Consider the following 23,173-nt stretch of genomic DNA (forward strand, 5'->3'; position numbering starts at 1 on the left):
TAGCATGACCGCGCAATTGTCATTCAAATTGTGAGAGCGCTGAAAGCTGAAAATTGGCCTGGGCAGGAAGGGGATGAAAGTGCACTGTAGGCAAGTGATTAATGAAAATGTTTTTTTTTCCCCAAAAAAATAAGTTTGAAAAACTGCTGAGCAAATACTGTGTGCCATAAAAAATTGCAACACCTACCATTTTATTCTACAGAGACTCTGTTAAAAAAGAGAAAAAAAAAATACATACCCATATATATATATATATATATATATATATATATATATATATATATATATATATATATATTTACGTTTAGGGGTTCTAAGTAATTTTCTAGTAATCTTTCTAGCTGTAGGAGTGAAGTGTTGAAATTGGCCCTGGATGACAAGTAGTTAAGAGAGGGGGGAAAAAAAAAAATATATATATATAGGGCTTAAAAATACTCTAACTCAAAGGATGATTCCAGTGTTTAGGTTTGATGGTTATTTAATCATAAGTAAGCAATTTCTATTTTTGGAAAAGATAGTCCTAAAATTAGGGCTATCTACAGCGCTTGCTAAAAGATTTTATATATTATTATGTGAATATAAATTATATATAAAAGTGCTAATGTGCAAATAAATTTACGAATCAATTACTCAATGTACAAATTGTGCCAATATGCAAATAAATACAAATCAATTAATCAATATTCCAAGTCCATACGTAAATAAAAAAACTTATTTTTCTAGTGTACAATGTGTATATAATTTTAAAAATGTCCAACAAATTAATTCTTGAAAAAAACTTTGTGCAAATAAGTTCTCCTTAAGTTTATGTGCAACGTGCTCTTAGACAAGTTTGTAATATAGTAACTAATAAAAGTGCAGATGCTTCAAAAGGCCTTCTTCCCGTGCAGTAATTTATAAGTTGGGTAACTTACCAGATAAAGTGGGTCTAGCATATCTTATAATATTGAGACCGAAAACGCTTAGTGGTAAGTCCCCTTTAAGCCTCTCCTGTGCCGTGGTCTCTCTCCCCAGCGTTTTATAAGGCCGCTCCAATGGAAATAAGGAAGAAAAAACTCCAGATGGTGTAATATTGTTGGGATCAAAGGTTTAATCCAAAAATAAAGGTTTAACAACGTTTTTGTATGGCTATGGCCTTTTGTAAGGCTATGGCCTTTGAAAACGTCACCAGATGTGACGAAACGCATCAGTACGTGGACCGCACAACGCAAGTCACATGACTATTGGAACGCAAGCCGGATTTACCTCCGCTCGCCACTCTGCACGCTTTGCATTGCAAGTCACGGACACCAGCACTTTAGCTCCTTGCTGGAGCCTGCTACAAAAACGTTGTTAAACCTTTACGACCATAAGGTAAGGCACTGTTCATTACTGAATTATTAGGAGTATTTACCTATTAGTAAAGGGTGTTGACAGATTTAGGCTAGGTTCACACATTTCCAGTGCGTATTTCCCCTCCGTTTTCAAGAATTAATTTGTTGGAGATTTTTGAAATTATATACACATTGTACACTAGAAAAATGAGTTTTTTATTTACGTATGGACTTGGAATATTGATTAATTGATTTGTATTTATTTGCATATTGGCACAATTTGTACATTGAGTAATTGATTCGTAAATTTATTTGCACATTAGCACTTTTATATATAATTTATATTCACATAATAATATATAAAATCTTTTAGCAAGCGCTGTAGATAGCCCTAATTTTAGGACTATTTTTTCCAAATTTCATTTTTTACTACTGCTGCTGCTATATATATATATATTTTATATATATATTTTTTTACACAAATTTATTATTACATTTTATATATTTTTACACATTTTTTACACATATTTAAAAGTAATTTATATTTAATAACTCCTAGACGCGGGCAGTATAACTTTTTTAGAAAAGGGATACTTACTTTCAAATTTCTATTTTTAAAGGCTTAAAAACAAAGTGTCTATACACAGCTTTATAGACCAATTTTCTGTAGGAAAATATTCACTGAAGAGATTGTCTGTGAATAAAATTGATTGAAATGGAAAATCAATTCCATTTCTGCTTTAGAAAATTCTGAAGATTCAAGGCCAAGGAAAAGATATTGTAATAGCTAAAAATTCCCCTTCAACCTATGAGGGAAAATACAAATATTTTGTTTATCTTGGTTAATTTGTCTGAATGATACAGCCATTCAAAGTTCCCAGTACATGAGGTCAGGGTGACCAGATCCATCACACTGTGTATAAACTATTATAGGCAGGAAAAGGATCAATTTGTTTTCCTGTGCTTGTTCCAATATTGCCATATAACATAGATGTGGGACAGGCTTTTTAAAACTGGTGGAATGAAATGAGTCTGTGCTGTCCACTAGGACCAGTCTCATTCCAGCTGTCCATTTTAAAGTGTTATCTCCCCGCTATAATATAGACTGTTGTAGTATTCCCCTTATCTCAAGAAGTGCAACTGATGTAGGCTTAATTCCATAATAGGGTCATCTTAGCTGCTTTGACAAGGGAAAATATGTTTTGTCCCACAGGTGTGGAGACCCGTTGGTTTGAACTGAAGCAGAACATTCGGCAAAATGCTTAGTTTATGCATTGTGACTGCATTGGGCAACTCTAGCCAGTGCAACTCACCCCAGCTATTGGGAATTAGTCCTTTTATAGTGCATTTGTTTATTCTTAAGTTCCTAATACCTTTTAAAATGATGATTTTTTTTACTGTTTGTTTGCAATCTATTAAAAAAAAAAAACTAAGAATGGGCTTGTATAATGGACAATATTGATCATGTAGAGCATATGATAGCCTGGTTCTAGGACAAATCTATATTGTATCTGCATGTGGGCAACATGGTCTTACTTTTGATATTAATCCAATTTTAACTCCTTTGTTGTCATGCCACTGTGAGACATAGCCAACTCCATTCAGATGTACATATGAATGTAAACAGAACAAAATCTAGTGCTCTCCGCTTGATATTACAAGAAATGTATTAAAGAGCTGCACTTACATTAGAAGGCACTCAGCAGTGCATGCATGTAATACAGTTCCGTATTGCTCGAGAAGGGATGTAACATCAGACATGCAGGCTTCGCCCCCTATACGTGTTACGTCAGCGCATTCGGCATCGACTTCCTCGGTAGGGGTCTATGTTATACTTATGTGCTCTGTGTAGCGGTTTTACACAGAGCAGCCCAGATCCTCTTCTTTTTGGGTCCCCCCTCTCTGGTGCTTCTGGCTCCTTCCCACTGCTGATTGCCCACCATAGCAAGCCACTTGCTATGGGGACACTTGTTGGGGCTCACTTCCAAGCCAGCTCTGTGTGCCCATTGACACAAAGAGCATGGCTTAGCCCCGCCTTCCCTTCTCATTGGCTGTGATTGACAGCTATTGGAGTCAATGGCTCCTGCTGCTGTCTCTGAGCCAATGAGGAACAAGCCCTCTTGTGCACATCCCTGGATTGAGATTGGGCTCAATTAGGCAAAAGAGGACGGGGGGGGGGGGGGGGTGCACTCAAAAGGCTCTTTTACTTTAATGCATAGAATGCAGTAAGTTTAAAAACAATCTTCAGCCCTTACAACCACTTTAAGCCTGTGCTCACAGGAGCAATAACCTTTGTTTCTTTATGCTAGCATTATATCAGGTCAGATTTATATATACCATGTACTCATTATATTCTCCTTTTTCCTGATTATACATACCCTTATTGTGTTTAACAAAAAAAAACAGCACTTTTCAAACAACATATGTCAGTGTTGTTTGCTCATCAGATGTAATGTTGTTTACGAACAGATTATTCTGCTATCATTAGGTAAAGAGATCTTCAAAGGGAATGTGGTATAAACTGTGTACCTTTTCGTAGATCACTTAACAAGCAATTCTATTTACAAAACAGGCTTAATTATTAATCATGTGCTTGTTTTACATTAAGCAGCTCCAATCCATTTAACTTCCTTGTCCATTTTATGTGGAAAGACATCTTGTTTCTGGCAGTCCAACAGTCCAAACGTTACAATGACAACAGAGAGCTTAGACTAATGTTTTTTTTTTTTTTGGGTTTTTTAAACTTGTACAAGAATACTTGTATATATTTACACTAAGTCTAAAGTAGTTTACCTTTTATCTTTCAGAAAAAACAGCGGACTAAAGAACTCTCCCAACTTTTCCATTCATACAATCCATACGACCATAAGGTAAGGCACTGTTCATTACTGAATTATTAGGAGTATTTACCTATTAGTAAAGGGTGTTGACAGATTTAGGCTAGGTTCACACATTTCCAGTGCGTATTTCCCCTCAGTTTTCAATGAAAATATCCAAAGCAGCTGTTCAGCGATTTAGATGCGGCCAAAATTTTAAGAAAAAACGGCATGGGTCCCCTCCCCCCCCCCCCAACATTCATTCCAGACCCCTAGGTCTGGTATGGATTTTGAGTGGAATCCCCATCGCTAAATTTTTCTTTTAAAATTGCATGGGGTCCCCCCCGAAACCCATACCAGACCCTTATCCAAGTATGCAGGCTGCCAGGCCCGGAAAGGGGGGAGGGGAAGAGAGCACCCCCTCCCTCCTGAACCATACAAGGCTGCATGCCCTCAAAATGGGGGGTGGGGTGCTTTGGCTCTTGTTGATGGGGAAAAGGGCCTCTTCCCCACAACCCTGGCCAATGATTGTGGGGGTCTGCCGGCAGCGGGGCTTTAATGGTGGCCCCCAGAAACTGCCCCCCCCCCATGTGAAAAAAAAGTGTCAAAGAAATTCAAACACAGACCGTTTTTGAAAATTCCTTTATTACAAAAACAATCTCTCTCAGGTGTAGATCCATCATCAATCAATTAAATAAAGCTTAGCTTGTGCTGAAGGCTCCCGCAGTCTGTCTGCTACGCTGTCTGACATTTATTAAATAGCTTAGGGGCAGGGCCACCCTGTGATGTCACCTGGTGGCACCGCACCCTTGTGACATCATTGACCTGTGCGGAGCCCCCCCTGCCACAAAGCACCCCCACCATGTTGAGGATATGTGGCCTGGTATGGTTTTGGGGGGGGGGGGCTTATTTATCCCTCCCCTTTCCTGACCTGCCAGACTGCATGCTCAGATAAGGGTCTGGTGTGGATTTTGAGGGGGATCCCACACCATTTTATTATTTTATTTATTTTTTTTTCAATTATGCCGTGGGGGTTTGCATCAAAATCCATACCAGTATGAAGGGTCTGGTTTGGATTTTGGTTGGTTTATTTATTTTTTTCATTTTGGTATGTGGTTTTCCTTAACATCCGTACTAGACTTGAAACGGTCTGATAGATTCAGGGAGGGGGCCCACGCTGTTTTATTTTTTTTATTTTTTTGCATCAATTTCGTGTTAAAAACTGATCAGATGTGCTCGGAAAACATACAGGACTCTCTTTAAATTTGCAGCGGATTCGATCTGGATCGCATATGTGAACCGACTCCATGGAAAGCCAGTTTGATTTAGGTTTACATGCTGTCAATGACTTTCAAAGTTACCCTTCCTGTCACTTCCTGTTTCTTCTGCTGTGGCAGATGGGTAGTTTGAGATTTTGGATGTTGTGAAATATTTTTTTACCTATGTTTTCTTTACTGTCTGAGAAATTTAGTAGTTAAAGCATTTCAGGTGTAAGTAAAGTTTTTTTCACACAGAGACTTATAGAAATAAATATCCAGGTCCAGGTAACCTTTATAGTGTTAGAACATTTAATGCTGCCAGATTGGGTTCTAAGCCCACTAATAATAATAAATAGGTCTTGTGTACTACTAATCTCAGGCAGTATAGCTTTATTCGGTTAATATATTTATTGCAGTTGGTAGCTTTTGGCATTTTTTTTTGTCTGCAAACAATATGGTATGAACTGGAAATGCTCAGCAAATTAGCAAATTTCTGTAGGAACCACCAGCCAGCGTGAAGTGGGATACACTTAATTACAGGTAAGTTATAACCCTAGTACTCCCCCCGCCCCCCCCCCCCCCCCCCCCCAAAAAATAGGTTTTCACTAAACTTCAGCTTTAACAGTAGGTGTACCTAGATGTTTTGTTTCAGTACTATAGAAGATTTTGAAATAGATAAATTATTGGGTTGAAAAATGCATTGGTAGTTGATTCAATCCTTGAATAGAAGCAGTGGTGTGCTTACTACTGTCTTTTCTCTGAATTTTTCTGGTGAATTGTAAGTCCTTTATCCTAACACAAGGAAACTATTATTTCTATATTAAAACTTTTATTAGATCGTGGTCATTCACTTCTCCTCCTGCTGCCTCCTCCATTCATATCCTTTGTGGCATTATATCAAAGTGTCCTCAAATGATTTTGGCTTTACATGTGAAGACTTGCACACTCCTTTACAAATTAGTCATTAGGCAATGTAGAATAGAATGTGGCTGTAGATCTCTGCTGTTTGATGTTTGTTTTAGAGTCTTTTAATAAATTATTATAAATTATATGACTTACAAGGGAATTTTACAGCTGCCAAAAGGTATTCTCCTAGTCTGTTTCAGCGTGCTCATAATGTCTGCCCGTGAACACTTGCAGGTGAGCTCAGAAATGTGGCTGAAAGGTTAATAGTATTTTCTTTTTTTGTCTGTAGTGTTTGCTTGACCTGAATTACTAAAAGAATACATTAATTTCAGCTTCCAAATGGAAGCAGTTGTGTTTATTTAGGGTATGAAATTGAAAAATCACAGTAAGCTAATTTTTTTAGTCTACCGACATTTTTCTTAGTATGTACCTGGCTATCAGTGGGCCATAGAGTCTTCTTTGTAAGTCCTAGAAAGCCCTAAATAGTGTGCATATGTAAAAAATTAAGCATCACAGTATAGTATTAATAGTATGTTGTATATATGTATAATATATATATAGTATAAATAACACATTTTTTATAATATGATGTAAACACAAATATATTTTTTTGTTTTTAGAGAAGTCAGGAAAAAATGCAATCTGTAAATGGGAGCAAGAGATTTTTTTCTAGTCCAGCAATCCAATCATTTAAGACATTCCAGCTTAACCACATGATCTATATCTTTGTGAGGCTGCTGCTTGTTCCTTCAGGTTATTGAAAAGATTTACCCATACAGTGCATCCGGAAAGTATTCATAGCACTTCACTTTTTCCACATTTTGTTAGTCTTATTCCAAAATGGATTAAATTCATTATGTTCCTCCTAATTCTACAAACAATACCCCATCTTGACAAAGTGGAAGAAGTTTGTTTGAAATCTTTGCAAATTTATTATAAATAAAAATTTAAAAAAATCACATGTACATAGGTATTCACAGCCTTTGCTATCCCACTCAAAATTGGACTCAGATGCATCCTGTTTCTCCTGATCATCCTTGAGATGTTTCTACAACTTTATTGGAGTCCACCTGTGGTAAATTCAGTTGATTGGACATGATTTGAAAAGACACACACCTGTCTATATAAGGTCCCACAGTTAATAGTGCATGTCCGAGCACAAAGCAAGCCATGAAGTCCAAGGAATTGTCTGTTGAGCTCAGGGACAGGATTGTATCGAGGCACAGATCTTGGGAAAGGTACAGAAAACTTTCTGCAGCATTGAAGGTCCCAATGAGCACAGTGTCCTCCATCCGCAAATGGAAGAAGTTTGGAACCACCAGGATTCTTCCGAAAGAGGGTCGTCTGGCCAAACTGAGCGATCAGGGGGAGAAGGGCCTCAGGCAGGGAGGTGACCAAGAACCTGATGGTCACTCTGACAGAGCTCCAGCATTTCTACGTGGAGAGAGTAGAACCTTATAGAAGAACAACCATCTCTGCAGCACTCCACCAATCAGTTCTGTATGGTAGAAAGGCCAGATGGAAGCCACTTCTCAGTAAAAGGTACATGACCGCCCACCTGGAGTTTGCCAAAAGGCACCTGAGAAACAAGGCACTCTGGTCTGATGAAAACAGAGATTGAGCTCTTTGGCCTGAATAGCCAGCGTCATGTCTAGAGGAAACCAGTCATCGCTCATCACCTGGCCAATACCATCCCTACAGTGAAGCATGGTTGTGGCAGCATCATGCTGTGGGGAGGTTTTTCAGCGTCAGGAACTGGGAGACTAGTCAGGGTTGAGGGAAAGATGAATGAAGCAATGTACAGGGACATCCCAGATGAAAACCTGCTCCAGAGCGCTCTGGACCTCAGACTGGGGCGAAGGTTCATCTTCCAACAGAACAACGACTCTAAGCACACAGCCAGGATAACAAAGGACTGGTTATGGTACAACTCTGAAGGTCCTTGAGTGGCCCAGCCAGAGCCCAGAGTTGAACCTGATCGAACACCCTGAGAGGTCCTGCAAAGAAGAATGGGAGAAACTGATCAATAATAGATGTGCCACACTTGTAGCGTCATAATTGAGGCTGTAATTGGTGCCAAAGGTGCATCAGCAAAGTATTGAGCAAAGGCTGTGAATACTTATGTACATGTGATTTTTTTTTTTTTTATAAATTTGTGACGATTTTAAACAAACTTTATTATTTGTAGAATTTTGAGGAAAATAATGAATTTAATCAATTTTGTTATCAGGCTATAACATAACAAAATGTTTAAAAGTGAAGCACTGTGAAAACTTTTCGGATACGCTATAGTAGTCTAAGGGGAATTGTCTTATACACAGACTGCAGTCAGTGTCAGAGACTTGTTCGATGAAATGAAAGCTAGTTGGCACTAAAAACTGATTAACCCCCCCCCCCCTTTCTGTCACATTTGTGTTAAGTTAATTAGTGTGGAGTTCCTTTTAATGGTATAGCTGCCTTGCATTTTTGAAGTTCATATAACATGCATATCTTGCAAATGTAAATTCAAACTTTCTGGCATAAGTTCTAAAGAAAATTTCCCAGTAAAAGGAATGCCTCATGCTATTTTGTTGCTGCACACGCCTAAAGGTAAGGTGGTTGAGAGAGGGAAGTGAGTTAAATAAACTGATACTACTATAGCATAATTTGAGTGTTACAATAAGGAATAAAAAATATGGTGCTATAAGAGCTTAATGCACTTTTAATGCTATATGCTGCCAAGAAATTCCGTCATGTACTTCTTGTAGCACTGTATTGTGTTACTGTGAGATGGGTGTTTGGACTCTGGTGGCCCTATCCAGCTTACACTCTCAGCTTTGGTCAGAATGTGGTATATGTGCAGGAGTGTGTTAGCAAGGGGAATATATGGACTCTGCATTGAGAATATACTAGATATTGATCCTTTTTTTTTTTTAACAAGTGCAAGCACAACATTAGTCTCACAAAGACCCTTTTGCCAATGGGACCTTATCCCTGAAAAAATACAAACAATATATGTTGAAATATTGCTATATCTGTGGCATCATATGTACTTTTTTGTGATTGATATTTTTCTCAATGGGAGAATGCACAGATTAATTGCAATTAATATGTTAAAAAGTATCATCCTTCAAAGTTGAAAATATAATTAAAGGCTCTTTCAATGGCTGCGGGGGAGGGGGGGGGGGGTCTGAGCTGTAATTTCACCACTCCCTGGCCACCCACCAAAATTATGAAATTACAGCCTGACAGAGCTGTCAACATGGTGCAGACCCTGTGCTTCGATGACGATTTTAACTCGGGGTGCAAAATGACTAAGCTTGCCCATTAAAGTCAATGCTGCTCTACAGCCACGAGCCAAATGCTTTCCTCACAAAAAAAAATTTACATTCAACAAGTGTTAAAAAAAAAAAAAAAAAAAAATGAGGAGATGAGGGTCAGCGGAAAGCAGTACCACCTCCTGAATACCTGCCGGCCTTTGCTATACTGAAAAGCTGTCTAAAAAGTAAACTGCAGCTCACTTTTCAGAAAATGTTGAGCATTACCGCCTGTCTGTCCTAACATGGTTTATTGAGCTTGGGTGAAAGGGCTAATGTTATACAAAAGTTGGCATAGGAATATATATATATAGTCAAATACAACGTTTCAGTAGTACATTATTTGTAATTATATACATTTGCTACTGCGCTTTCGTAACTTTTGTTGAGGCAAGGATATTTGTACCCTGGAAATCAGAAAATGTCATGTTTTCAGCCAACATTATGTGTGCATCTGTTAAAACAAATGGATGAATCTGCCTGCAGTTCTTTATTCATTCAAACATAGACATTGTCAGCGTAACATTTTATCTTCTTTCGATAAAACGGATATCAATAATTCTGTTGTGGTAATATGGTAAAAACACTATTGATGTATTCATGTTTTCTGCAAAGCTTTTCGAAAATAACTATAGGAGCATATGCCTATTAGGAAACAAAACTGAGTAATTTGTTTTAATTACTTGGAAATAGAAGTACTCACGGAATGCTGAGACACACTGGGAAGAATACACTGTTATGTTAGAAGTTGATAGGAAATTTAAATGTAGCGTGGGAGGCTTATTTTACATAATTTTGTAAAACCCCCCTTTCTGTACTACTTGCTTTTTTACTGGTATTATAAGCCCAATTAATAGCTTTTAGCAGGTTCAGGCTTCTTTTTGGATGCTGGCAGTATTTTGGTGGGAATATTCTGGTTAGGGAACAGTGGGGATTAGTAAAGTAACATCCAAAGACATAATTCTCTTCTCTTTACTTAATCAATTTGAAATAGCTACAAACAAGCAAACCCAAGGGTAATCGCAAAATTATATTTTTAGAATGAAAACCATTCCCTGCATAACTGATAAAATGTCTGTAAGGCATGAGGACCCCAGAGGGCAATAAAATTGTCTAGCATAGTTAAAAGGCATTAAGAAAGTTTAAAGAGTACCTCAAATTTTGTTGAGGGAAAAAAACATTCCCCTCTGGGTGATCTATGTACCTTGCAAGGATTTTAACAAAACTTGTTGCAGATGCCTACTTTTTGTTGTGCTGAAGGAATAGCTGTTTGAGCCCATGTGCAAAGTTAATGGGAGTGATTTATTAATCAGCTGCAGCACTTGCAAGGCTCTGCATCCCTTTAGATGTCATTTCCTTTTGGGAATATCCAACCAAAAATGACATTTTTGTTGCAGGGGATGCCCAAAATCTGATGTGTATTTTAGTGCAGACTTCTGGGAAAATCAGTAAGCCAATCACACAAGCAGGTAATGACATTTCTGGGGGGAATTCCGCACACCATCTGTGTATAGAATGCCTCTAGGTTGCCATTATGCATTGCAATTTACAGAAAATTACAGTGGTGCAGATTGAAAAGGAAAGCTAATTTTTATTATCCAACTAGAATATGACTTGTGTAGCAATTGTATATGCTTTAATATATATATTTTTTTATTTGCTATTTTTTTCCCCACAAAAGGGGAGTTACCCTAGAAGATTTTAGTGAGCAGATTGCAAGGTCCAGTGGCAGAGCAGTCAGCAGGTGCAATGAATCAACTGGCTTCCCCAAGTTTAAAGGAAAGCCAATAGAATTTCAGACTTGGAAAATCGAGCTGGTGCTATTGCAGTGGAATAAACTCACCTGATCCCACAGCCATAGCCTGGTTGAAAAAAAGCAAGAAATTTAAATCCATCCGGGCTTTGTTATACCCTAGAAATGTTAACAATATTTTATGGCAGTGCCCATGTACAGTATAGTGCTCTGTGGTATTGTACCAAACTTTGCTGTCAAGTGGATGACAGTGTGATGCAAAAGTAGAAATAGACAGATGAGGTAATCTCTCTGCTTACTCTAATATTCTCTTATTCTTATCTGCATAGAGCACACCTGATTAGTCACTAACACTGCCCCTTCCCATCTCAGTCTGAATGCTGCTGAATACAGAGCTGTATATTCATTTGTGTCTTTTATAGCTGCCACTAAACCCAGATAATAAAAAACTATCAATAAATGGTGTATTACATACTGCTCAGTCTCACTCAGTCACTAAGAGGTTTGTTTTTTGTATTATGCAAAAAAAACTGGTTGATCCTAATGCTCTCTATCTCCACCTTCTGTCCAAGTCCCCAGTTCAGCTAGGGATTTTGTACAGCAGTTTTGTTTTGCAGCTCTGCACCTGCTCAGTTTTCAGTGAGGTTCTATTCTGAGCATTTCCTACCTATCGCACCTGAGCAGCACATGTGACTATAGAGTCACATATGTGGACATATACACAGTGGTAAATGACAGCCCACTTCCTTCCTCCTCCTCCATGCCCACTATCTAGCTAAACACAATGGTTGCGGGATATTACATATAGATTGATGGAGGCTTCATCTCCCTCCTATTCTAAGACACAAGCTGTGACTGACAAGCCCCACCCTCCACCATGGTATTGCCAAAAAAATAATAACAATGTATTTATTTAATAACCTATTTTGATATAATTTATTTTAACTCTGTAAGCCAAAGGCTATTTTTTTTTTTGCTTTCTAATTTTGAACATGTGACCAGCAGCAGAGGACTAGAAGTTCCCCCTACTTATAGGCTAGGAAAGAGCTGGGTCATGTGACAGCTGTATATCAATTAGCAGTTAGGAAAGAGGTACTTAGATGTTTTTATATATATTTTATTTTTTAATATTAAAATAATTAGTGTCATCATCCATATTCAGAAATAGAAGGTGCAATGTAGGTTAGGCGGTGTATATTTGTTAAGGGAGGGAAACGGAAAACACTATACTAAGGGCAATAACAGCTGGTCAGTCAGTATGTACTATTTGGCGGCCTGTGACCTAGAACAGATATCAAGCACAAGCAAGGTCTGTGACTGTATGGATGACAATACAAATGTTTACAATAGACTTGTTCCACCATATTAAAAAAAAGAAAAAGAAAACAGTCGTGGTCACAGAAGGCAGTTAGGTAGTGCACATACTAATTTGTTATTAACCCTATTCTTTTAGGTGTTTTTACTTAAAACCCAGTTCCAGAGTGGATCAATGGTACAACCCCCTTCAGAATGTAAATGTCTATATCTAAGTTCAGGAGTTTTGCAATCTTAACCGTCAGTCATACAGGAAATGGGTCTTAACCCTTCCACATTCTACTATATTTTGATTGCTGTTTGTCTGTTTTGAGATTTCCCCTCACACTTTGTTCTGACAACTGTCACTTGGACAGGAAATGGGGGGGGGGGGGGGTGGCAACACAGCAATAAAAATCTGGCAGAGGTCCTAAACTTTACCCACTGTACTAGAAAGTGTTTTGATTAATGATGGAGGAAAAAAAAAAATCTGAACCAAAAAAAAAAAGGAAAAGTAAGCTAAATAGTATGATTGCATGTATTAGCAACATTCAGTTATTAGAATACAGTATAGTTCCTTTGAATACAATGCTTGTAAATATTGAAAACTACTGGATTTTGGGACCAAGTATCCCATAAAATTTACCAGGTCTGACTTGGTACAGCTGGTCATTTCTAAGATTCTAAATCATCTGTTTATATATTCCTTTTTTTATAGACATTATTCTTTGTCTGGTATTCAGATATGTATTCGAAATAATCCCTTGCATTTAGTGGATTGGCCAAGAATGACTGCATGCTTTACAGAGTCACTGGAGATAACAGTCACTAGTAGAGTGAATAATGTCTTTTTATGATATGATATGAGATGAGTCATTTTACATGAAATGTTTGTGTGTACACAAGTTTCATTATCTTTATGTACATTAGGCTAACTGGTAAAGATTTGCTGTCTCTAAGCAGAATGGATGTTTACTCTACTGTGATTATAATGTCATAAATTAAGCCTAGCAAACAACATTAATTTAACAAATACTGCTTAATAAAATAACATGATATTCCCAATTGTGGAAAAAACTGCATATAGAGTACTGATCTATGCAATAACAATCTCAGCACGCACAAGGCCAATCGCTGTCTTTAAGTGTTTCTTTGAGGACCAAATAGTCCCCAGCATTGTCCCCAGCCATGGTCCCATATGCTGGAGCCCTTCTTTCAAAGTCTAGAACCTTAGAGCCCCCTGTGGCAGACCGATATCTCAAAATATCTTTGTGTTTTATTTTGTAATGTTTGCCAGTGTGCAACAGGCCTTGACCTCAATGCTCTTCTGACATAAGACCACTATTACCTGTTTTCTTTTTCTTTGTCATACAAGAAAGGTCTGAAAGCTGTCATTTAGAACTTGTGTATTGTGGCTTAGGGGTTAACGTCTTCATTGCCATGTAAACATACATTAAGTAGACATTTTCTGTACTGGCAAGAATCTGTAGGATATATCCCGTATGTCCTAGAGTCCCTAATAGCACACACTCATGTGTGTTGGACCCTGCTTTCCTTCTAACAACCAAACTCCTTCGTGTTTGTTAAAATGTAAACAAAAGTGATGCATTGTAATTAGCTGAAGCTCTCGGGAGCATCTGCTTGCAATGTACAGTATCTATTTTTTGTTATACTTACATTTCCTAAACCAGAAGATATATATAAAACTTTTTTTTCCCAAACATTAAAGTCTTTCCTATGTAACCACTAATTACCCCTTGTTATTCTTAGCTATCCCTAATTTACCACTTGACTTCTAGAAGATGTACCCCCCTTCATGACCAGGGCATTTTTTGCAATACGGCACTGTGTAACTTTAACTGACAGTTGCGCGATCATGCAACACTGTACCCAAATACAATTTCATTGTTTTCCCCACAAATAGAACTTTGTTTTGGAGGCATTTGATCACCACTGCATTTTTTTATGTTTTACACTATAAAAAAAAAAGAATGACAAAAAAAACAGTTTTACTTTCTCTAATAAGAAAAATGTTAAAAATCAGATTTCTTCATACATTCTGCTACATATTTTTATTTATTTTTTAATATTCCCAATAAGTTTATATTGATTGGTTTGCACAAAAGTTAAAGCATCTACAATCTATAGTGTATATGTACTGGAAATTGTTATTTTTTTCTTATACTAATAAAGGCGGTGATCAGCAACTTATAGCGGGACTGCGATATTGCGACGGACAGTCTGTTACTAATTGGCACTCTGTGTGAACCAATGACACTAATACAGTGATCAGTACTAAAAAAAATATGCACGGTCACTGTACTAATGACACTGTCTGGGAAGGGGTTAAACATCTAGGGTGAATAAATAGTTAAATGTGTGCCTAACCAGTGTGTACTGCGTGTGCTGCTTTTATTAAAGGATGTGATGGATTTTATTCTCTGCATTGCAGGGACAGAAAATCCATTGCATCCCTGCTGACAGAACAGAGCTCTGCCTTGTTTACATAGGCAGAGCTTTGTTCTGTGTCTCTCCTTGCCGATCAGCAGGTGTCGGCTGACATCCATTGGCCAGCACGCGCTGATCGGCTTGTGTGGTGTCAAATCACAGCACAGCCACGGCAGCGTATGCGCGTGCTCCCTGCCCAGAAGTGCCGGATCCCATACCTAGTAATCTGGTTATCAGCAAGTTTTTTATTTTATTTTTTTTCGTTCATAACGGTTACTCTGTTTATAACTAATACAATGTTAAATTAGTAAAATAAATCTGTTGTGTTTTTCAAATGTTTCTTTACTAGGTTCAGCAATACATAAAAATGTCTAATTTCTTTTTAAACAAGTAAACATGAAATATTGCATATAAATATCTTTTAATTACCACTATTAGCCAGCATGTCAAGCCCTGTGATGACATGTCCTTTTTTCATGTAATTGCTGTGCAAAAACTAGTCTACTGCATGCATTGCTAGGATGGCAGAATCTTAAACACTGTTACGTTGTACCGTCTGGAAAAAGTGAGTGTCTGTGTAAGGCCCCACATCCTGACCACTTTGCACTTACCTGGAGTTCCCCAGCTCTCCCTCCTTTGTCTTGGCCACCACAAAATTCAGTGTGTCTTCTGGTGTTTGAGCGGTAAGGTCACCCCCTCCGATCATCTGATCGTACTGGGGGCTAGTCTTAAGCACTCATCATGGGAACAGGTCACATGCTCCACTAACTAGGAAGCACTGGGTATTTTCCATTGCTGTCTACAGAAAAAAGAGTGACGAGGGATTGTTGGAGAGCTGTGCAATGGTATTGCACAAAGCAGCTTCGAACCTCCTCTTCTGGACTCCCCGCCGGTGCTCTCAGCTTCTCTTCTGCTTCTGCCCCCATAGCTAGATACGTGCTATGAGGGAGACTGGTCACTCCCAAGCCAGGTTATATGCGTCCATAGACAGACACGGAGCTGCTCAGCCCCACCCCTTGCTACCTCCACACAGGATTTGATTGACAGAAGCAGGAACCAATGGCTCCCTCTGCTGCCTCTGTGTCTTAGAGGAGATAAGATTGCTGCTGCAGACGTGTATAGCACAGGATTGTGATAGAACTCAGTTAAGTTTACAGGGGCGGGTGAGGGGTTTATACACTGCTACTGGGACATTTTTTCTTTAATGCAGGAAATCCATTATGTTAAAAATATATATATATATTTAGCGTTTAGAACCACTTTAATGAAATTTCAAAAGTAGTTTTCAATATTGTAAAGTTTGCTGCCTTCATTTACCCCTTTATGGTGGCCTCAGCTGGTGCTTTAATTAGGCTCTGACACCTGAGGCCAGTGAGAGGGGATCCCATTCTTTTTGTGACTGTGTGCTTTTGGCGATAGCTTGGCATTAGGTCCACCTGCCCTGCCCCTGTATAAATGTGTATAGTGGTCATAAATAGTAAAGGTCAATTTTCACGCCTCTCCTGGAATGTTGTTAAATGCCCCATCACCTCCTTCCATTTGTGCTCCTACATTGTCACCCTTTCACATGGGTTTCCATTGGAGACTGCAAATGGCCTTTTCAGCACACATTTTACAAGAATTATCCACTGTTGCCACCTTCAGGAATACCCAAGATATGCCTTGCACACTGCAGCAAGTGCATGGAAAAAGAGAATGGCTGCAGGAGATCAGCAGCACTTAAATGCAGGAAAAGATGAAAACAGGCAGTTGTTTGACATGCAATGGATTAGAAAAACTAAATGCCATTTAGTTAGGTTAAACATCTGCCCTAACGTACATCTATGATAGCAAAGTTTTTGGACTTCTAGAAATAACGATTTAGGAAGCTTTTAGCTTTCAGTATTAATGCCATGGTGTTGATTTACTAAAGGCTAGTTTTCCATGGAAGTTGCACACTGCAAGGGAATATTACCCAGAGCTTAATGAATGCGACAAAGCTCTAATCCAGTCATGTACAAGCAAAAATGGTCTTTAATTTCTCTGCATATGATTGGGTATTCTTTGCCAGGTGAAATTTCACCACATTCACTAAGCTCTGGGGAAAGTCCATCTGCAAGTGCAATGCACCTTGCAAAGTAAGCAACTTTTCTGCACTTAGTAAATCAACCCCACCCTCTTATGTGTCAGTTTGCCTTTTTTTTGTGTTCATTTTCTTTTCAATTTGAATTACCTTTGCTCCGTCATGCCTGAAAGTTGAGTGCCACCTGTTCAATTGAAATTGCAGCATTCCGATCAAAAAGCCATAAATCTTCTTGTGCTGTCACAAGTGTAAAATTAGAGGTGCAGATAATATGCATATAATTCCTTGCAAGCTGGTACAGCAGTAGTGCAACATTGTAACAAGGCGACTTAAAATGTGGCATCCCCCCCATACATTTAATGCCTAATGGTATCTCCTGCAATCTCATCTTTCATGCACCGAAGAGTAAATGCTAGACTGGCAGCAAGAGTTGTAATGATGTTAGAGGAGTGAAGAAGCCAACAAACGTCATCTTGAGACTGAACTGCAGAACAGCTGTCCCATCATACAGCAGGGCTATCTTTCATGGGCTTTTGGGAAGACTTTCATTTACATAGGTTGTAACCTTTTCTTTGCGTTTTGGACGGTGTGTTCATTCTGTCACTATTGTCAGACTCATTGGTTTTTCTAGATGTCAGCTGCATTGTTGGAAATTTATGTGTGGCTTATAATTGACAAATAGTGGCGTGTCCATTCCTATTCCCAGCTGCCAAAGATGAATAAAGCCAAAGGAAACTGTAGAAAGGGGAAGAAAAAGAAATGCAATTAAAATGATTTGCTCAAAAAGTTAACATTTGCTTTATGAATACCATAATTAGGAAGTCTATTTTAGTTCCTGTTTTTTTTAAGAAATGCCTATTTGTGCTGATAATTTTTTTTGTCCCGGAGCTAGTGTTATTTTAAGCAACTTTTTTTTTTTTTTTGTATTTCATTGTAACATGTAAACTGTGTACTTGGTGGTTTAAACTTTTTTTTTTTTTAACATAAAATCTTCTATTCTAGTGCTAAGCTTCATGCTATGAACATTTGTGCTCCATGTTAGGTTTTCCATCACACTTGGCAAGTAAGGTTGTAAATAGTCATAATTTTTCTCTTGTTATTTATGTAATATATATTTATATATCATTTGCACTTTGATACATAGTTTATGTTGGCAGATATTATACGTTTAGTATTCATTAGTTCAGCCATCAAATGTCATTACACTAAGCCCTGGTTCACACTATAGCAATGACAGGCCTTGCATGTGATTCGGAGCGCAGTGAATTTCCATCTGATTCGAACAGAACACGCACAGGACCCTTTTTTGGCTCTGCAGCAGAATCGGATCGCATGGTGGTTCACACCTATGCGATCCAATTCGTGTCCGAACTGTCAGTTCGCACTGTGATATGCAAAATGATCTGGGGGTCGTTAACTTTGTATTGACAGCGATTCGCATATGGCAGTGTGAACTGCCTGCGATTTTAATGTGATGCGGGGCCCGCAGTGGATTCACAGGGTTCCCACATCGCATATATGTGAACCGAGCCTTAAAGGATAAGTTCACCTTTTACCAAGAAAAAAAATGCAAATCTTTTTGCAGTTACAAAAATGTACATTTATTTATTTTTTTAACTGCAGTCGGTAGTGCAATGCCAGGATACTGCAGACACTTAGTAAGCAGTCTGCCTGTGCCTTGTACAAGCAGGCAGTTACTGAATGGAAGGAAGAATCAATGGATTACAAGAGCACTTACCTGTGCTCTCACAGTTCATTGAGGACTACAAGACATCAGCTGCAATGGCTGACTTTACTTGTAAGCATTAGTTTACAGGAAACTGTGAATGATGCAGCTGTGTGGGCCGAACACTGCACAGCCATGCTGTTTTTAAATTGTGATAGAGGGTAAAGGGAGAAGATCCTCTGCCTGCTGTCACAGTGAGGGGGGATCAGGGGGGAGAGGAGGCAGTAGCTGGAACAGCTTATACATTCCAATCTATATACAGGTGGAAAATGTAACATGTTCCAAAGGTGAACTTTTCCCTAAAGCAGAGCGCCACCCAGAAGGGGAAGTTCCACATTAAGTACTCCTCCCCTGCCACATTTGACATGTCATTTTCTTTGGGGGGAAGTAACTGGTACTTTTTGACAGTTCTTTTCCCTTCCCTCCCTGCAGTCTTCTGGGACGCGTCACAGGTCCCAGAAGCCTGCCGGACCATTCAGGAGACGCATCACGACTCGCACATGCACAGTGAGCTCCCGGCTGTGAAGCCACAAGCTGTCACAGCCGGCTGCCCACAGTTGAGATGCTGGCACTGGGTAGAGAAGAGGGGGGAGGGGGGTGACGGCTCAGGTGAGCACACCGCTGGATCGTGGGACAGGTGAGTGTCTATTTAAGATCAGCAGCTACAGTTTTTGTAGCGGTTTTTTAATAAACAAAAAAATTACTGGTGCTTCGCTTTAAGCTGTAGCATACACTGGGCAATGTGTATGATATATTCAGAAATTTGAAATATTCTATATCAGTTAATCATATCATCATCAAACACCTACTTTTTTTTTTTTTAACTTGTTGGAAGGCATGGTTTTTGCCATTGAGCACAGTACACTTTTAACTGTTTTGTTGATTTAGCTAGGTATTAGGCTTCATGCACACTAGAAAGCTAAAAGCTGCTTTAGAAATGCTGGACAAAAAACGCGTATGTTTTAGCATTTTTTGTCAGCCTTTAGCACTGTTTAGCCTAGTGTGTAAGTTAAGTTTAGTAGCTTTAGGGTTAGAGAGTGGGGCCGCCGGTGTCCTTAACAACCGGTAAATAGCTGGTTGTTAAGGAGCGGGCCTCTGTGTCCCTAACAATGCATGAGTCATTGTTAGGTTTTTTAGGTCTGGTATGGATTTTGAAGGGAACCCCCCCATGCCAAGATTTTTTTAAAAATGGCGTGGGGTCCCCCCAAAATCCATACCAGGCCCTTATCCAAGCATGCAGCCTGGCAGACCAGGAAAGAGGGGAGGGGATGAGCGAGCGCCTCCACCCCCAAACCATAAAAGGCCACATGCCCTCAACATGGGTGGGTGCTTTGGGGCAAGGAGACTCTGCCCTCCCCCAAAGCACCTTGTCCTCTGATGTTAAGGATGCCGTGGCCAGCTTCCCGGCCCCCCTCCTTAACAACCAGCTATTCTCTGGTTAAGGACACCAGCAACCTCTGCTTCAGAAAAAGAAAAAAAAAAAAACTGGCAGAAAAAGCTCTGACAACTGGTAAACTCTACTAAATGTTGGAGTCCAGTGTTTACCAAAGTGCTGCTGCTCCAGGAATGTGCTGGTAGAGGGTTTTTTTTTTTTCTGCCACTAAACTCTTCTGCCAAAAAAGCTGATAAAACCTATGTGTGCATGAACACAGGATAACATGTAGGGGAGTTTAGAGGCAGTTAAAAAAAAAAGTCTGGCGCCCAAAACAGCAGCTGTAAAAACGCCGAATGCGCATGAGGCCTTAGTGTAATTAAGATAAGTATTTGATTCTCTGCACTTATGGACAAAAGATTTTGCTAATTACCGAGCAGCAGCTGAACACCAAAATATAGTGCTCAAAATAGTCCTTCGTGATATAGTGGATTCAAGAAAGGGGTGCAGTGCTTCTAAGACCTTAAAATAATAAGAACCAAACACAACTTATTCAAAACATATCCTATAATAAAATATTCTAATACATTGTACAAAACATTCCATTCATAACAGAATGTTCTAATTCATTGTGCAAAACCAATCTATTCATGCTAAAATACACTCTGCTCACAAATAATATAAAAGGAATGTGTTACTATTAGTGTTCCAAAGCAATATATATATAGTTCTAACAGATTTTATGTGGGAAACCTACTTTTTAGTGCCACTTGATCAATACACCACTCTGTATGATGTGACCATAACTTCTGTAATTTATGATACTCAGTTCCACTCCACATTTCATCTTGTGAAACACATTCACCAGCCTATGTGACCCCTTCAGTTAATAAGAAGTTCTTAATGCACTTTTGTTCTTATTCCATCTCCAAAAGGTGTCCCCCTCTCTCTCTTTCTCCTCTGGGTATACAGCTTAGAGACACCACCCTACAATATTCACTATTACCTGTCTTGTTTTTTGGGGTTTTATTTTGCCTGATCTTGTAAAAAAGGACTTGCATGTTGCTGCAGTTTGTAGTGTCATGGCTGATCAATTCCCCTATGTCCATTTTTTCATTCACCTAGTTTGTCCCTATTTACTAAAGGGACAAGCAACTTTCTGTTCTGGGTCACATGGAGTCCAGTCCATGACTTGGCATTTTCTGTGTTGCATCTCAAATGTGGGAGTGCAAATATGATGAAAACACATCTTTTCCTTTCATTTATCTGCCTGCTTGTGGCTGTGTCAGATCGTATTACTCTTTACCTCTCACTTGCAGAACTCTGGACTGAGACCCAGGGACTGTGGGATATAGTGTTTTTTTCACAGGAAATGTTAGTTCTCAGAGGTCATGCATGAACCTGTGCAGAGCCATGCCACATGTCTCATGATTCTTTACATACAGAAATAGCTGACTGAGAAACCTGAAGATTTACTGTGCTATGTGCGTAATAGGCAACAAATAACACCATGAAACTACATGATCATTGCACATCTTATGCAGGTGAAAAACACAAGGTGCATGTAAGAAGCTTTATAATGGCTTTTTAAGATCATGGCTCAGCGTTTTTTTTTTACATGCCAGCAACTTGGAGTTGTTTTCATCCCACTCTGGCAAATTAAAGATGTGAAGTAATCCTCAAAGAATGCTAATCCTACTTCCATTCAACTGCTGGAATTTTTACCTGAAAAGTCTTTATTTGTTATTTTCTCAGTTATAGTTAAAAAACAACATTCTTTTTATATGTTGATATGGGTATTTTGTATACATGTGGACCCCCTGTGTTTGCTAAATAAAATGATTTTCAGATCATTAACCTGGTTTTGGCTGCAAGTCATTAACTGTGTAGGTCAGAGAAGTTTTTCTTTTCATGTAAAATTGTAAGTACCTAAGCATAGGTCATATAAATATGATAGGACAATATATATATATATATATTTAATAGTTGTCTTTTATTAAATTGTGATTGTACGGGCTCAGCTTCAAAGGTTTGTCTTGCTGTGAACTTAAATTAACCGGCCTTTCTTTTCAATCTAAAGTAAATGCCTGCCTAGGAGCAGGCTACACAAGATATCTATTCCCCTAATAACCAGTATATCCCTTCTAATAACCTGTACACTTCTCTGATCCTTGTTTGACTTTATTGGGCTAAGTGCCACCCACATTGAGACATTTTTTTTCTGTTTGGACATTAAGTTGGCTAGTGGTTGAAGCTGATCTGTGGAGCAGGGCTTAGCCCAGATGTCTGGGCAGTCAAGACCCTAAAAAAAAGCCGAACCAGGATCAGATGATAAAAGGTGCTCTGTGGGATCTGCTTTTAGGCACTTAAAATATTTTTGTTTTAAATGGCAAAAAAGCTGACCTGTACTTTTTTTTTATTCTTTTTTTTTTCTTTACAAATCTAATATTGTAAAAGGATATACAATTATTAGTTGTCTGTCTTGTTCCCCTGTGCTCACAGTCACAGATCAGCAAAAGAGGCAGGGGAACCGCTCAGGTGCGAAAGCAATCCCGACCATCAAGGCAAGGTGCAGCTAGGATCCGCAATCCAGACAGCTGTGTTGTATAAAGAGAAAGACAGCCGCACTCCAGCTTGAAGGTGCAAAATATAAAATCCGGTTATTTGAATCCAAAAGATAAAATCAATCCAAGATACAGTCCATAATACAGTCAGAGACACACTCTGACTGTATTATGGACTGTATCTTGGATTGATTTTATCTTTTGGATTCAAATAAACGGATTTTATATTTTGCACCTTCAAGCTGGAGTGCGGCTGTCTTTCTCTTTATACAACACCCCTGTGCTCACACTGACTCTTACGATTTGTTTGCCATATTTTATGGTTGCATGGAAAAGGATTGAAAGCCATTTATGAAAATATTTTG

At 38.8% G+C, this 23,173-nt stretch overlaps 1 protein-coding gene across 1 annotated transcript in view; it reads left to right on the top strand.

The window, feature by feature from the left end:
* The window catches only part of CDKAL1 (CDKAL1 threonylcarbamoyladenosine tRNA methylthiotransferase), a 1,263,425-nt gene that overhangs the window by 973,835 nt on the left and 266,417 nt on the right, over positions 1 to 23,173 (top strand). The window contains exon 12 of the mRNA XM_082258657.1: positions 4,121 to 4,183. Coding sequence (XP_082114783.1) covers positions 4,121 to 4,183 — 63 coding nt within the window. The remainder of the gene's footprint in view (positions 1 to 4,120; positions 4,184 to 23,173) is intronic.

Source organism: Pelophylax lessonae (assembly GCF_965119305.1).
Source record: "Pelophylax lessonae genome assembly, chromosome: 5".
Classification (NCBI taxonomy): Eukaryota; Metazoa; Chordata; class Amphibia; order Anura; family Ranidae; genus Pelophylax; species Pelophylax lessonae.